The following is a 15218-nucleotide window of genomic DNA, read 5'->3' on the forward strand; positions in this document are numbered from 1 at the left end:
CCAAGGGAGCGCTCTCCGTTCCTCTCGCAGCGGCGGGAGAGGAGCTTCGTCCCGCTCAAGGAGCCGCGCTCTGACCCTTGCGCTTCCCAACACGCGGCCCCAGCGCCGGGGCTACGACATGCGGAACTGTTTGAATGGCGTGCCTTGTTTTCACCCGACGCGGTTTTAGCGGCGGCGCGGCGGCGGCCGGCAGGTGAGTTCCGGGCGCGGTGCCGGGAGCGCAGGGACCGCGGGGATGGGAGCGGGGCCGGGAGCGGGGCCGGGCCGGTGCCGGGCCGGTGCCGCCCTTGTCCCCGCACCACGGGCGGGCTCGGCGCCCGGCTCTGTGCGGGAAGGGAAGGAGCCGGCCTCAGTTGCCGGGGCCGTCCCGGGACCCGCTCCCTCGGGTGGGGCTGCTCCGGGGGTTTGCAGGATCGCTGGGGCTGGAAGGGCCCTCTGGGGGTATCCAGGCCAACCCTGTGCCCAGGCAGGGTCACCCAGTGCAGGTTCCACAGGAACGCGTCCGGGTGGGTTCGGGATGTCTCCACACGGGGAGAGCCCTGGCCCTCACTGAGCAGCCTGTCCCAGCGCTCTGCCACCCGCCAGGGAGGGAAGAGCTTCCTCGCGTTGAGGTGGAACTTGTTGTGGTTTAGTTTACGGTCATTGCTCCTCGTCTTGTCGCTGGGCACCACCGAAACGAGCCTGGCACCATCCTCTGGGCACCTGCCTTTGGGACATTCGTATGAATTGATGAGATCCCCTTAGTCTCCCGCAGTCTGCTCCAGACCCCTCATCATCTCTGTGCCTTCCCCTGCCCCCTCTCCAGTATCTTGTTCTCCCCTCGGGCTGTGGGGCGGTAGGAGCGCCCCGGGGAGGCGGCTGTGCCCCCGGACAGCCCGGCCCGCCGTGAGCCCCTGCGGTCTGTGTGATCACAGCTCTGCCGGCTGTGTCGGCACAGGGGCACTGTGCCCCTCCAGCTGAACACTCCTCTTCAATGCCTTCAGATCAACCAGGCTTGTGGAAGCCGAGGAAAACTAAAATTCTAGAACTTACCTTTTAGCTCAGTACCTTACACATTACACCGTTAATAAACTCACAGTGTAGTTACAGAATATTTCCAACCAAGTACATTGTGGTTCTCCCCTGCCCCCCCATTTTTCTTTAGTTAGGGCAGTGTCTCTGCGTAGTGTTTCTTTAAGAACAAAAGTTGATGGGAAATCTTTAGATAAAGGAGATGCTTTATTTTTTTACAAATATACTGACGTTTATGGGTGATGTGTGTGGTGGGATGGATTTATGCTGACCCAATGTAATAGGACAGTTTCTTTCCAGTATCTCATAGGAAAAAATTTTAACTTTGTGTTTGCAAGGTGCTGTCTTGCACTTCTGAATCTCAGCTTGTGGGTTTTTGTTTTTTTTTTTTGTGTTAAAACAAACTAAAGTAATTTTGTGAGTCCTAACCCAATGTGTATCCTAGTTTATAGCTTTTAGCCAGAGGTAAGCTTCTTATTGTATTTGTTCTTTGGACATGATGCGTTTGGCTGGGAAATGTGTTTAGCACTGCTATGCAAACTTGATACAATTACTGAAGTGAAGCCCTTCAAAGCTCCTATTTATTTGATGTTTTAATTTGCTGCTAGGAACTTCATTTTACTGTTTTTGAATTGATTTGTTAGTTAATTTTTCGTGAAACACTACTTTTTTTTTCCTTGATACTGTTTAAATGAAATATTGCTGTAATAAATAAAGCTAAAGTATTACTAAAAAAAGAGTTTTTCCTTGCTCTTCTTTGCTGTCACTTACAGCTGTCTTAAACTTCAGATAATGACAAAATGTCCTCTAGAGGGAGATCTTGTTGCTTTTATGTGCTGAAATGTTGGTCACCTTGTTCCAGTTATATGTCTTGATCACTTATCTTGGGAAGGATCTGTGATGATGAATGTGTGTATCTTAATAAATGCCTATCTTCTGTATCTGTGCTTAGAAATTTGATAACAGAATATAGAGTGATGTAACACTTCTGCAGGTTATGTGAAACACAGCTGTTTTAATTCAAACAGATCTATTTCTGAAGTTAAATGAGTAATCTTTACAAGTTCCAGAGACCTACTCCTGCAGAAGGATGTGTAGGACCTACGTTTGTGGTGTTCCTGCATTTGTGGTGTCAATTCTGCAAATGCTTATGAAGATATTGAAGATAATTCCATGCTGTTGTCATGAAGATGCTTTTGAGGGCAGTTTCTTTGTTGACCTGAACCAGGAACTTCAGCAGCCTGAAAGTGCTGTGGGTTAAATCTCTTTGGTGTAATGAGTGCTAACAGCTTGGCAAGGAGACAAAGCAGTAATAAAATGTCACATTTGATCAATCTTACCAGTACTTCTTGCCTAGAAACAGCAGAAGTTGAAATATTACTTTGCAGACACATCAGTTATTTGAATGTAGTTAACTCTGTACTCCACATACTCCATACAAATCATTGGAAAAATCTTGGTGGGATAATTATAAGGGTAAATTATTCTGCATGTTACATATGCAGGCTTGGCATGAGATTTGTTTCTCCTGGACACGCTGCAAAAAAACTTATTCCACAGTTGAGGCATCTATGCGCTCTTGTTTTTTTCTGTAAGTAAATGCACATAGTGACTTCAGTGTAGCTTCTGGCATATCTGATCTGTAAAACTAAAGCCTGTGTGGAACATGCTCTGTGGACATATTGGGAAAATTTTCTCATACCGAGGCTGCTGAAGGGGTCAAAAATGTGTTTACATTTTAACTGCCAGTTGAACCCCTACACACTTCTTGCAAGTCATCTGTACTCTTAAGAAATAGATGTTAGACTGACTCCAAAAGAGTTGTAGTATTTGTATTCTTACAAATGTACATACAAAACCATTACATAATTAATTAATTTATTCTCTGTGTGTGTGTGTAGAAGTAATGCTGGAAGTAAGGCAAAGTAATTTGCTGTATTTATATTGCAAGGTTGTTTTCCTTTTCATCCTCATTGTCATTGTTTTGTGGTATGCAAATACACCTCTGCAATGCATTAAAAATGTATGCAAAGGGCTTGGAGGCGAATCATGTTGTTTAATAGAATGTACAGTATGTTATAATAGAGGAATAAATTCCATTAATAAACAGAAATAAAAGTTTTGATTTTTTTTTTGTTAAGCAAGGCATATTTATATTCCTAAGTTACTCAATTTGTAGACTCTGTAATTAATTGTGCTCTGAATAATCAATTCTTTATTTTAGATCGTAATTTTGGAGGACTGCAGCACTGAGATCTCTGGAGTCTGCTGTGTCTAGCCATAATGAGTTTGGTTGCTTATGAAGATTCAGACTCTGAGACAGAAACGGCAAAGACTGAAGTCCTCGATGCTGCTGGCAGACAAACAAACCAGCTGAGCTCTTCTGTGAGTTATGTTCAGCACTTTGCACCTGGTAGTACAAAATCTGTGTATGAAATGAGCCCTGCTGGGAGCACTGGCAGATCTGGCAGGAGCACTGTTTGTGAAGATCCCCCTGAGCATCATGCACAGAGTAACAGCACTGACCTGGCACCTCCCTATTGTCCCAGGGTGTACTCTGGCCATGCTGTGTTATCTGTGGCTTACAAAAGCTATGAACAGCCTTCAAGCTCTTCAGCGAATTCTGGAAGAGGAGTTTCCCAGAAGAGAACACATAAAGACAGCACTACTGCCATAAAAGGAATTAGACCATATATCCCTAAACGATTGCGTCAAGAAAATTCCAGTAAGCCTGAAAAAGAGGAATCTGACCAGAGAGGTAGCTCGGATTGTGATGTTAAGCTAAGTGTATCAGGAGAGCAGACTTCGAGAAAGATCTCTGAATTAATTAAGCCATATTTGGGATCTAAATATAAAGTAACTGAAGTTCCCAAAAGCTTAATATTTCACATGTCTAAACACAGCGGCCCTGTCAATGAAATCCAGTGGTGCCCTGTCCGGGAACAAAGTCACATGCTTCTCTCAGCCTCTATGGACAGAACAGTCAAGGTAATGTAAAGCAAGATGCTTTGGGGCTCAATCATCAGACTTAAAAATATTGTATTAAACAATGCTCTTCTGAAGTAATATCCTTGCTTGTGTGTATTTAACAGTTTCAGTGTAATCAGAATTTGAGGAGATGCTTTATAAGATAATTATGAATTTGCAGCCTAATCCTTCACTATACCCACAATTAGTTCCATTAGCTTGAAATTTGGTGGGTTGTTTTGTTTTGTTTTGAATTTTTGTCATGTCAGTATTATAGACCTTAAAAAGTTAGATTTCTGCTAGGTCATTTCTCATAGTATGTATCATGAACTATGTATCATGTGCTATGATATGCACATAGATTCTTCCCTGAGTAATTTAGCAACTGACTGCCAACACTGAATAATATTTTGAAGACTTTTGCCTTTCTGACAGGCCTGTGTGACATCTGCTGGAGGAGGTGGATCAGGTCAGATGGATTTTACATCTCAGAACAGTGTCTTATGATCTAAGGGGTCTTCCCACTTTAATTAGTTTGGGGCTTATTTGCTCAATACTCAGAGTGAATTTTCCTCCTAGCTTTAATGAATTTCTCTTCAGTTCTTTGGTAATTTAGTCAGTCTAGTGAGGCTTTTGTTTTTCAAATGGGTAGTAAAAGTACTTTATGTACCTGCTTTTCCAGAAAAAAAATAGAGCTGATAGTGTCTCTGGGTTCAGATAGTAGTCTTCTGAAGTGGTCTTGCACAGGAACATATCTTTGATAAGAGTGCACAGAAAGTGTCCTTTCTGGTGGAAGACATGCCTTATTGCATCTAACATGTATTTACCATGGAAATTATTATTACCATTACCAATTATTTTCTTGCTTCTAAAATATAGGACTTTAATAAATCTTCCTAAATAGAGACATGAGGAACATCCCTTGTACCAGCATACCAACATAGTTCCTCCATCTTCTTTCCCAGGATTTTAAACCTCTTTTTCTTAAACATTTAATGGAGGAAAAAAGTCCCTTTGTTTCTCCTTGCAAGTCATCTTTAGTATATTTGTTATATCTCGGGTGTTGCTTGGAGAACAGACTTAGAAGGAAAAGGCTAAGATATGCAAAAAGTGCTGATGGGTGTTCCTGTTAAGCAGCAATGTAAATTTAGATTGTACGATAGTGACATTTGGATGTCTGAATTTGACCTTTTGTCTTAAATTGTCACATCATCTGCTTAATGTTTGTTGACTATTCCAGAGCCTCATTTTACTGACAAGTGAAGTTATGGATGTGTTGGATTTGGTATAAAAATCTAAAATCTAAGTTGTTACTGCAACATAAAATTATTAAAAAGTTGAAATTAATGGCCAGTCTGGTTTGTCTTTCACGCATATAGAAAAATTATTTTTCCTGAATCAGTGTTACCATGCCTGCTTGGAAGCAGTCATTAACAGTAAAGCCAGTTTTTGAAGAAATCTGACTGTTTTAGATCCCTCAAACCTTGGAAATTCAATATAAATGAAGTATATTAGTGCTGGCAACACTTCAGAGCATGCGGGTCTAAAAAATTAATAAAGGAATAACCTAACTTTTAGGGAGTTTGTGAAACCACACCGACTCTCCGGAAGGCAGCTCTAGAGAGGCAGCGGCTGTGGATGCGCCTTGGGGGATTTCGCCCCTACGCGCGGGCCGGCCTGGGCAGCAGAGGGCGCGGTGACACCGAGCATTCACTCGCTGCCGGGCTCCCAAATTCCCTCCCTTCCTGGGATCACGAGCACAGAAATCCCTGGTGACTGTGACAGCACCGCTTTACCTTCTGGGAATTGATTTTGGCTTTCTACTGTTGCCTGAAGTTGTCACTTTTCCGGTATAAGCGTAAAACAGCTGATTGAAAATGCAGCTTAACTGTCCTTTTTCCTCATCCTTTTAACTTCACACAGATTGTTTTGTTTTGTTTTTCCCCCAAAACACCTGCTTGGAATTGCTCATTTAAATCCAAGCATTGGATGTGTGTCCTCTTTCCCTCTAATGGGAATATGCAGACAGGATGTTTGCATGATTTACTTTCAACACCGGATTTGGATAAAACTCAAAGCACAGTTAAAAAGTCTCTGGATGATAAGAGAGAAGAGGCAATTCAGAGCCTCAAAACTCTGTACTTTCATTTAGTCAAGGGAATAATTGTGGCTATTTTTAAGCACAAATGGCTTGGATTTAGTCCTTACACTCAGCCTATGCATTAAGACATTTTTCTTTTGAAGAGTCCAGTGTTAGAGGGGGTTTCTCAGAACTGAGGGTTCTAAGTTGAGATGATTGGTAGTTTAAGTGTTGCTTGAACAAGTGCTCAATGGTTGTACTCAGTTTGTGTAGTGTTTAGCCACTTTGGTGTACTTTATCTGTTCCTATGTGCTTAATAATTTCCTCTTTCATCACAAGCTAAGAATTTTCCTTTATGGCAAAGGATTTTTTTTTTTAACTTGGCATGGGGAAGGAAGAAACACTTCGTTTATTTACTTTAATGGTCATAATTTTTTTATTCCCATCTAAACTACGACGACTAAGTCATTTGTATCACACAGATACACATCTAAAATGTGTATATGGAACTGATTGTGTTGTTTTTTTTTTTTTTTTTTTACTTTTTAAGTATGTGTAAGTATCCTATTTAGATCAGGAGAAAAGAACAGTCTTCCATTTATATTCTCTAAGGTTGAAAGGTGCACTTTGACATCTTGATGAATCAGTGTAAGTTGTGCTTAAGTATTTACAATAAATGAATTGATATTTTCGGTTTCTATTGACTGAAGAGTAGCCTAGAGCTGGAAGATCATCGGGAACATTTAGTAAAAATACCTTGCATAGTTAGGAGTGAAGGAACTGTGTTAAAGCATTGTATGGTTTTTTTAAAAAGTATTTGATCTGATTTCTTTTGTGTTGCTGCATTTAAGACACCTCAAACAGTTATCAAGCGATAAAGTTGAAAAAAGTATCAGCTGTCAGCTCAGGGGCAGAATTCTTTAGAGTAACACTCCTACCAGCAGATGGGGCACCTCAGCACCTTAGAAAGGGATGGGAGCTAAACTACCTCTGAAGACTCAAAGACTTTGATATTTGCCTCTATGTTGTGTGTTGAAAGACCAAAGTTACAAGTTTATGCATGTGTTGCTAAATGTATAAGAAAACCCCTGAGTTTTCTCAGAGACCTGAAAATGAGACAGAACTCCATGTAGGAAGTGACAGGCATTGCAAATTACCCACATTTCTTCAAATCTGGAACATGTATAGAAGAATATTTAATGCTAAATTTTAAAAATGTAGGGAATGGGGAGTTCTTACTGTGACAATGCTGCTTTTCATTGTTGCACTGTAATGGTATTGTGAGTGGCTCATGTTTTTAGCTTAGGTATGTATTTTAAGGACTGTGGAACATTGTTGTCTGACCTGATCAAATTAGTTTCCTTTGAATAACACTTCTCTACCTTCTGTTTGAATAGCTGCTGTAAATGAATTTTAGGCATCTACTGCCATTTTGGGGTTTTCCTACTTCAACGCCAAAATAGTGTTCATGATTTTAATATCTCATCTACTGGGTTTTTTTCATAAATTTTGAGAGTTATCACTGCTGTTAAAGGCCCGTGGTTCCCATAGTGTGGATAGTCAATGTTTTCTGCACATCAGGCCTTGTTTGGGTATTTCTGATTTAGAACCCCAGATACAGAATCCAGAATCACAGGTTACCATTGAATACAGCTTTTTATGGTAGCAGAGAACATTAAAAAGTTGTGTCTTGAGAGACATTTATCAATTGCAGAAACCACAGTGCTGCATTCACATTGTCAGTGTCTTTTATTTGGGAGGTCTCATTACACAGAGCCACACAGATGTTAACCTTTTCACTAGTTACTGCTGTTGGACTTGGCTTTTTAACAATTGTTCATAACTTCAGCATCCTGTGCCTTTATTCTATTATTGCCTTAAAATTAACTCAAGGTAACATCTTTATATAATAATCTGTTAGCTGTTAATTTTGTGTTTGTCATATTTTATTTGGAGCATCACAGCAGGTGTTATGTTTGTTGCAGAAGATTTCTTAATTTTCAGCACTTTCACTCTCCATTGTTAAACAAGATCAAGGAAAGAAAATGCTGCAATTCTTGAGTATGCAAAATGTGTATTAATAGCACTTTGTGTTCTAATACATTGTTGCAGGTTTTTCTTACATATTTTGTTCCCTACTGGCCTAGTTGAATGGTCATTTAGTCACAGCTCTATACAAGTAAAAGTTTTAAAAATGAGTTTAATAATGTCAACCTCCAGAACAGGGGCATTGCTGACTTCCCATGATTAGGAACATTACAGCCGTACTGGTTTAGACCAGGGCTCTGTCTAGCCCAGGGGTCAGTCTCTAAGTAGATGTGTAAAGAAGAACAAGCCAAAGGTTTGTGGTGCCTTTAAGTCCTCTTCTGGTTTGTGCTTATTTTCAAGCTGGGATTTCTGAGCTCCTAAGTAGTTCATCTTTGTAACTGGCTACCTCAAGAGATTTCTTCCAGATACTTCTCCAGCCTTCTGAGACTCTTTTGCGATCATTAGATTTAGAGTGGTATGTTACTCATACTCACTAAATTTAATGTACAGATTTTGGTTCCTGGAGTGTGTCAAATGCCAAAAGAAATACAATTTTCAATCATACTTTCAAAGTATTTTATTATTTGTGGTTTGTATCTATTAGGAGAAAGATAACACAGTAGTATATTCCAGGAATTTGTTATTCTTGATCCTGTTGTATTGGACTGAATGATAGAAGATGATAGCCTCAACCCATCAAATGTGTGTGGCACGAATAGTGGCAACACAAATTTCCTAGATATTGGCCACTATCCTGCCTCAGAGTACCAAAATCAAATACTTCTGTTTTCAACCATTCTGTACACAATTCACTTGGAATGGGCAGTTTCTTGTTGTTCTGTCACAGGCGTGTCTGTTTATTAAGAAATAAATTTAAGCTGCCAGCATATTTCCTGTACACTCAGGCATAGCTGTCAGATGGCTGTAGGCCTGTCACAGCCAGGCTGGATTCACTAAGCAGAATTAGCTATCATGCTGTTTGTACTTCAAGTAGGGCAACTCTTTGATTGGCTTTTAAAATCTAATTGTGGCAACATTCCTTGAACTGTACGTGATGATAAGTTGACAAATTGGGAATGCATTCTATTTGATACCTATGTTCTTTATTTGAAATGTTTCGAAGATCTCTGTTGATACATTTTAAATAATGTATATTAAACATAACAAGTAGTTCTCCCCATTATGTTGGAAGTGGCAAGGAAATGCTCATATTCTGGATATTGTGTGCTGCTTACCTAGATGTGGGAAAAACCTCATTGTTCTCTTGTTGAATCGACAACTAAATAGGCTGTTCTGAAACACTGAAACACTTTTCCTTATGAAGGTTCTGGCCTTCTTCCCTTGTCTGTTTAGAACTGTGCATATTTTTTCCAGTGACTTTAAGACTGCTGATTATTAAGATGGCAGTACACTTATGTGATAGGCCCATGCATAGTAATACCAGCCTTTTTTGTGTACCTTGATCTTCTAACAAAATTATTACATACACTTCAATGAGAAGTGTCCTCCATAATGCTTATTTTTGTAAGAAAAGGAACAACATGTAGGAAGGAATGTATTTGACCATCAGTGAAAGCTTCTGGCCGTGCCATGGGTAGATGATAATCCAGGTCAGGATGTAATAGATAGCTCTCACAATTGTTCTGCAAAAGCTGGTGACACATATCAGCAAAGAACCGTTCATAAAAGTGATGAATTTTGGTCTCTTCATCCCAAAGGTTTGTGTGGGTAAGAGTTGTTTCACATTTGGTGTTTTAGTACCTTGGTAATGTGTAGAGGTCGCTGTTAGAGAGAGATATTTTTTTAATTATTTTCTAGTTTCTAGTGATGCTGTTGTCAAGGAAACAGAAATCCTTGTAAAGCCTTTGTTCACTTTTTCAGAATCCACAGCTGGAGATGACTTGTATAGTTTTTATTATATTCTAAGTGTTTGACACACTCTTAAACCTCAAAGGATTTTTTCAAAGGAGTGTGTTTCTTTGAGTATAAATAGCACCATCCTCATCTCTAGGTTTGATAAGCCATTGTTTCTTTCCTTCTGCACTAACAAGAACTCTATTCACTACTGCTTTGGATTAAAATTTATCTTAACACTTATATGAAGACTGACATTTGAGGAAAAGGGGGAGGGCAAAAATGCAGTGAGCCTCTCAGCTTCTGGGTGAGGTTTTTAGCTTTGTGATGTCATAATTTTTTTTTCACTTGGAAATGATGCCTGACTTAGGATCTCCTTAAAGAATGCGAGAGTGATACCCCGAGTGTTCTAGTGAAGCCTTTTTGACTGCTTTATGGCTGTGTTCGAGGATGTGGCTGTGGGGGAGAAGAGTAGGAGGGATATTTCAGTGTAGCTGGTATGCCTGTGTTCCCCCTCGCCCCCGCAAAAATAAATCGGGAATTATTTAAAGAAGAATTTTGAAAAGAAAAGTTCTTCCAAGAGCAGGGAAGTTACTGAAGCCTGTCTCTATTTTGAGTCTGACTACAAATCCTCTTCAATTTCTTTCTCTAGAGCTTGTGCAATGTCTTTCACTTTTATTTAGCTGCTTAGCATGATTAAGCCTTGAGGGAAAAATACTGAGGCATGTGGGATTTGGTTGACACTGATCAACAGGTGCAAAGTGGCCACAGGTGAGATGCACAGGATAACATGGTTGAGAGCATTATTTCACAACCCTTTTTTCTCTGGAAATCCAAAAGCATGGAGAATAGCTTCTAAATATCCTTAGCAGTGATGTGGAAGAAAGGATTCTGTTCTCTCATGTTGCCTAAAAAGAGTTCTGGTTGCTTGTATCATTTTTTACAGAAGTATGAGGAATTCAAAGCATTTATCTGACTTTTTTCTTAGCAAATCACCTGTCCCAAATGGGTGAGTACTGCACTTCCTTTCTGTTGGGAGCTTTTCCAGTTGTTTACTGAGTCTCTGAAGTAGCAGAGGATAAAGCAACCTTGTTCTCCTCCCAGCAGGGCCAGCCTGCTAGGGAAGAGAGTCAGGGCTAGAGGTGTCAGTGGAGCGGTGCCTCTAATGAAGCTGAGCTGGTAATGTGTAAGGTAATCTTCAATTATTACACACAGGGTCTGTGTGGGCAGTCTAAAGGCAGAATGTCAGCTGAGATGGGAGAGATGTGTGATGGTGTTATCCCCATTTCTGGGTGTGTCAGTAAGATTGCCGGTGAAAAAGTCAAGATTTTGGTTACTTGGGGAAAAAAATGAGTTAGTTTTAAGTTCTTAAGTGACTGTAATATACTATGGGACTATTTAATTTTTTTTGTAACAGTTAAGAAATTCTGAATATTTTTGCTGTTTGAAAATATAAATAACACCAATCTAACTTTGCTTCTTTTCTAGAAAGCTGGCTTTATAGCTGCATCTCACTGCTATATATTAAAAAAATCTGCTAACAAAGCCACAAGGCATCTTATGACTTTGATTCCTTAATCTTCATGGTTTGTCAATGTTGTCAAGGAAACAACTTTTTGAGAAATTTTGCTCTACTTTTTCAGGTTCTATAGAGAGATTACTTGTGTAGGATTTATCTGGCATCAGGGCTAGAAAGAGTTTTCCTGAAGTTTCTATTCTTTTCAGCATGTTCATGTCCTTGCTTTTTTTAAAGCAGGTTTATTTTTAGCGTGTATCACATAGCTGCATCTTTAAGGTCACAATACCAGTGAATGTACCAAGGATTGCTGACACTTGATCTTTGGATGAAGCCTCATAGAAAGAACTTAATTGATGCCTTTGCTATATATTTATTCTATAAAACCAACTGTTAGTTACAAATTCCCTTTAATTATAGGAGAAATAAACATTAGAAAACACCTTGTTCTTCAAAGAAGTTGCTTCATTACTGTGGAATTAATGACTTACTGTCCTTTCTCATACATATCATGTTTCATTGCAGTAATCATCTCTCTTCAAAGGAAAAGCATTTTGTGGCTGGTGTGGAATTGTGTTGGGTTTGTCTTCCAGCTTGTGTGTGCCGGGTGACAGTCTGGTTGGATTGTTAAGACTGATCTTTACCTTCACTGTGCTTGTGAAGAGAGCACTTTATTTTATATTCTTTATAATAAAACTGCTGTTTTCTTCCTAGGACATAACCTGAAAATATTATAAAAACTTCTGCCTTTCTCAGATGTTTTGGTTGGTCGATGGATTAAGAATACTGGGCATGATAGCAAAGACTGCATGTGCTTGTGTGTTGTGCATGGGCCAACTATGTGCTACCTTGCTTCCTGAAGTCAGAATTAGGAATCTGCCTTTTTCTCTGGTCTCCTTGCCTCTTTCCAAATTATAATATCCTCTTTAAAAGAATGTTTCTCATTCTGAACATTGTGACTAGTGCATGGAACTTTTTATTTTTATCTGCTAAGGGAGGGACACAGCTGGTTTTCTATGGAAAGGATGGGAGTTAGGGATGCAGGTAGTTAGGGCTGACATAGTCATATAAACATGTTAAAGCTATCACTATGTTAACAATGCAGAAGAAATTAAAAATAATTAGGTAGTTCGATCTTACTCTGCTTGCTGGTACTGAAATGGTGCTAGTTAAAATGTCCTCATTGCTAGCAAAACATGTAGCTGCTTGACATAATTAATAGTTTATTTCCATAACTGAATAACTAATTCTCATGTTTAATACTGGGTTATGCCACTGACATCAGTGGGTTTAGGCTTGCAACTATATTTTCCATAGAAGAGGATCTTTAATACTTTGTTTTGATTTATTGGGTTTTTCTCTTTGTGTTTTGGGTTTTTTCCCCCCCACTTATTAGCATTCTCAATAGCCTTGGGAATAATAAATGGTTTGTTTTTTAGTTGGAAGAATGAAGTTGTAAAGAAAATGTAACTAGCCCAGGCTGACTGATAAATACAAGATTCATTAAAGCTCAGGTTTTCAGATAGCTGTTCTAAATTACTGTGTACTACCTCTCAGATATTACTCCAAATCAGGGTGGGCAGTAAGACTGCAAAAACCTACTTCTTAAAATAAGAAAATCACCTGGTTAACATTGGGGCTGGACAGAATTTGCCTGTAAATTTGGCTTAGGTAATTTCTTCCAAGTAGAAATTAGTCCCTAAGTACAGCTCTCTACCATTATTTTTAGACCTGCTGCAGTGATGTGTTACTCTGTGCCCCTGCACAAATCTGCTGTCAGGGGTGCAGTTGGCAGTGCCCAGCTCTGTAGTGCCAATGAACAGCCAGCACTCATCTGATGGTTGGGTCACCAGAACTTGTCCATAGCTGTTGTCCCTGCTGTGCCAGGTGCTGCCAGCAGATAATGTGCAGAAATGAGACAGATTTAATTGCTCCTTTTTTGTTTGTTTTGGTTGTATTTATTTGTTTCATTGACTGCGTGAGGAAGATGGTGTCTGATGGTATCTGATTTTATATATGTACGTAGATCAAGATAAAGATGTAAAGTACATGAGTAGCCTTAGCTGATTGGCAGTTTTATATTAAAAAAAACTATGATAGTATTGAGGTACAGTACAGCTATGATTTGAATTTTGATAGCTCCTGTTTAACTGAAGCTTAAGAAAAAGCCCCATGAAACTAAAAGGAGTTTGTCTATGGTGGTTTTCTCCTTCTTGTTTTCAGAAATAAGTCACAGGTCAGCAGTTGACACACAGTGTTTCAGAAGCTGGGAGTGCAGTTGCTAAGTCTTGTGTTCTGAACAGAACAGCGCTTCTTACACCAGCAGTGGATGTTCCAAATCTGTGCATGCAAGTGTCTGTGGGATATGCTTGTGAAAATAGCCAGTCCTTCCTTACCTGCAGGAACTGAGGATACTTAAGGCAATTTGCCCTCAAAGTGCTGTAAGTCTGAAATTGAGGTATCTAGCTCTTATGAGGAATCCCTGCTTTTAATAGTGAGAGCATAAATGTTTGTGACTTGAAGAAGTGATTGATGCTAATGAATATGATTCATAGAGATGAAGGGGAAACCAGATTATTTAATAAATGGCTATAGTAATTTAGCTAATTATCTCCTGGAGAGCTGCAATACATTTGAAGTTCTTCTCCTTTGCCTGCTGGTAAGATCTTGATTGCTGAAGTGTTTTCTGGGCATGAATACTGTCTGCTAGTAACCACTGCTGGGATCGTGCTTTTAGGTGTTGTGAGCACACGTGTTATTCTTAACACACTACTACACACACTAACACTGCATTCTGAAGTTGATGAGAAGCTGCCAAATTTATGGCACGTTCTTCTCCCACATAGGGGCAGCAGTAGGGAATTTAGTGGTTTAAAAGTAAATCTTAATAGCTACCTGTCATTGAATGTATGTTTCTCTTGAATTACTTGAGTATGTGCATCAAACTGCTCTGCTTGAACCATGTCATCCCAAATACACCTACTGCTGTGTCTGAAGTAGCTAATGTATCTGAAGTGAATTTTTGTGGATATTTAGTGTATAGCAGGGGTGGGGATTTAAGTATCTTTGCTATACTTAGCTTTGTCTTATGCTAAAATAATTCAGATTTTTCATATTCTAGAACAAACGATAGCTTGAATCACTAGCTGATTTATAAGGATACTGTAACTTCTTTTCACTTCTGCATTTTCCAGGAACTTGCCATTTGGGGAACATCCACAGGGTTAGCCATAGTGCAGTGATTAGTCACAAAACACCTAAAGGTTAACTGCAAACTAGATGGGAATTCTTCACTTTGTTTTGGTATGTGTGGGAAGTTACTCTCTTGCACTGCCTGCCCAGCATGAATGTACAATTGCTATTTTGTAGCTACAGTCACGCTCATAACTTTCAGCTGGCTGAGAATGTGATCTCTGTGAGCATATTCCTTAGAGTCCATGGTTTATGGAAAACTTGAGATTAGCTTCAGGCCTGGTTGTCCCAAAATCTTTCTGCCCAGTAAGGAACTCACGATGTTAAAAGATGACAATTGATGGCATGGCAGAAACACTTTGCTCTTGAGAAGGACAGAGTCCTTGATAACTGATGACTTTAAATATCTGGATGTACACACTTATTTGCAAATTGCTTTTTTTGTGAGCATTGTGTATAGTGTAAAGATTGCCTGTCTTCAGAGTAAAAAATAGTGATTCTCTTCTCATTTTACTATTTTCTCTCTTCTCTTTCCTTGTCAGCTTGCTGTGTTACTCAGCATTTGGTAAG

General features: G+C 39.6%; 1 protein-coding gene across 2 annotated transcripts in view; it reads left to right on the forward strand.

The window, feature by feature from the left end:
• Positions 1-63: 63 nt before the first annotated feature.
• Positions 64-15218, forward strand: part of WDR25 (WD repeat domain 25) — a 60807-nt gene continuing 45652 nt past the window's right edge. For both annotated transcript variants that reach the window (XM_063399372.1, XM_063399373.1), the window contains exons 1-2: positions 64-193; positions 3236-3999. In XM_063399372.1, coding sequence (XP_063255442.1) covers positions 3295-3999 — 705 coding nt within the window. In that variant the 5' untranslated portion in view covers positions 64-193; positions 3236-3294. The remainder of the gene's footprint in view (positions 194-3235; positions 4000-15218) is intronic.

Source organism: Prinia subflava, chromosome 5 (assembly GCF_021018805.1).
Source record: "Prinia subflava isolate CZ2003 ecotype Zambia chromosome 5, Cam_Psub_1.2, whole genome shotgun sequence".
NCBI lineage: Eukaryota > Metazoa > Chordata > Aves > Passeriformes > Cisticolidae > Prinia > Prinia subflava.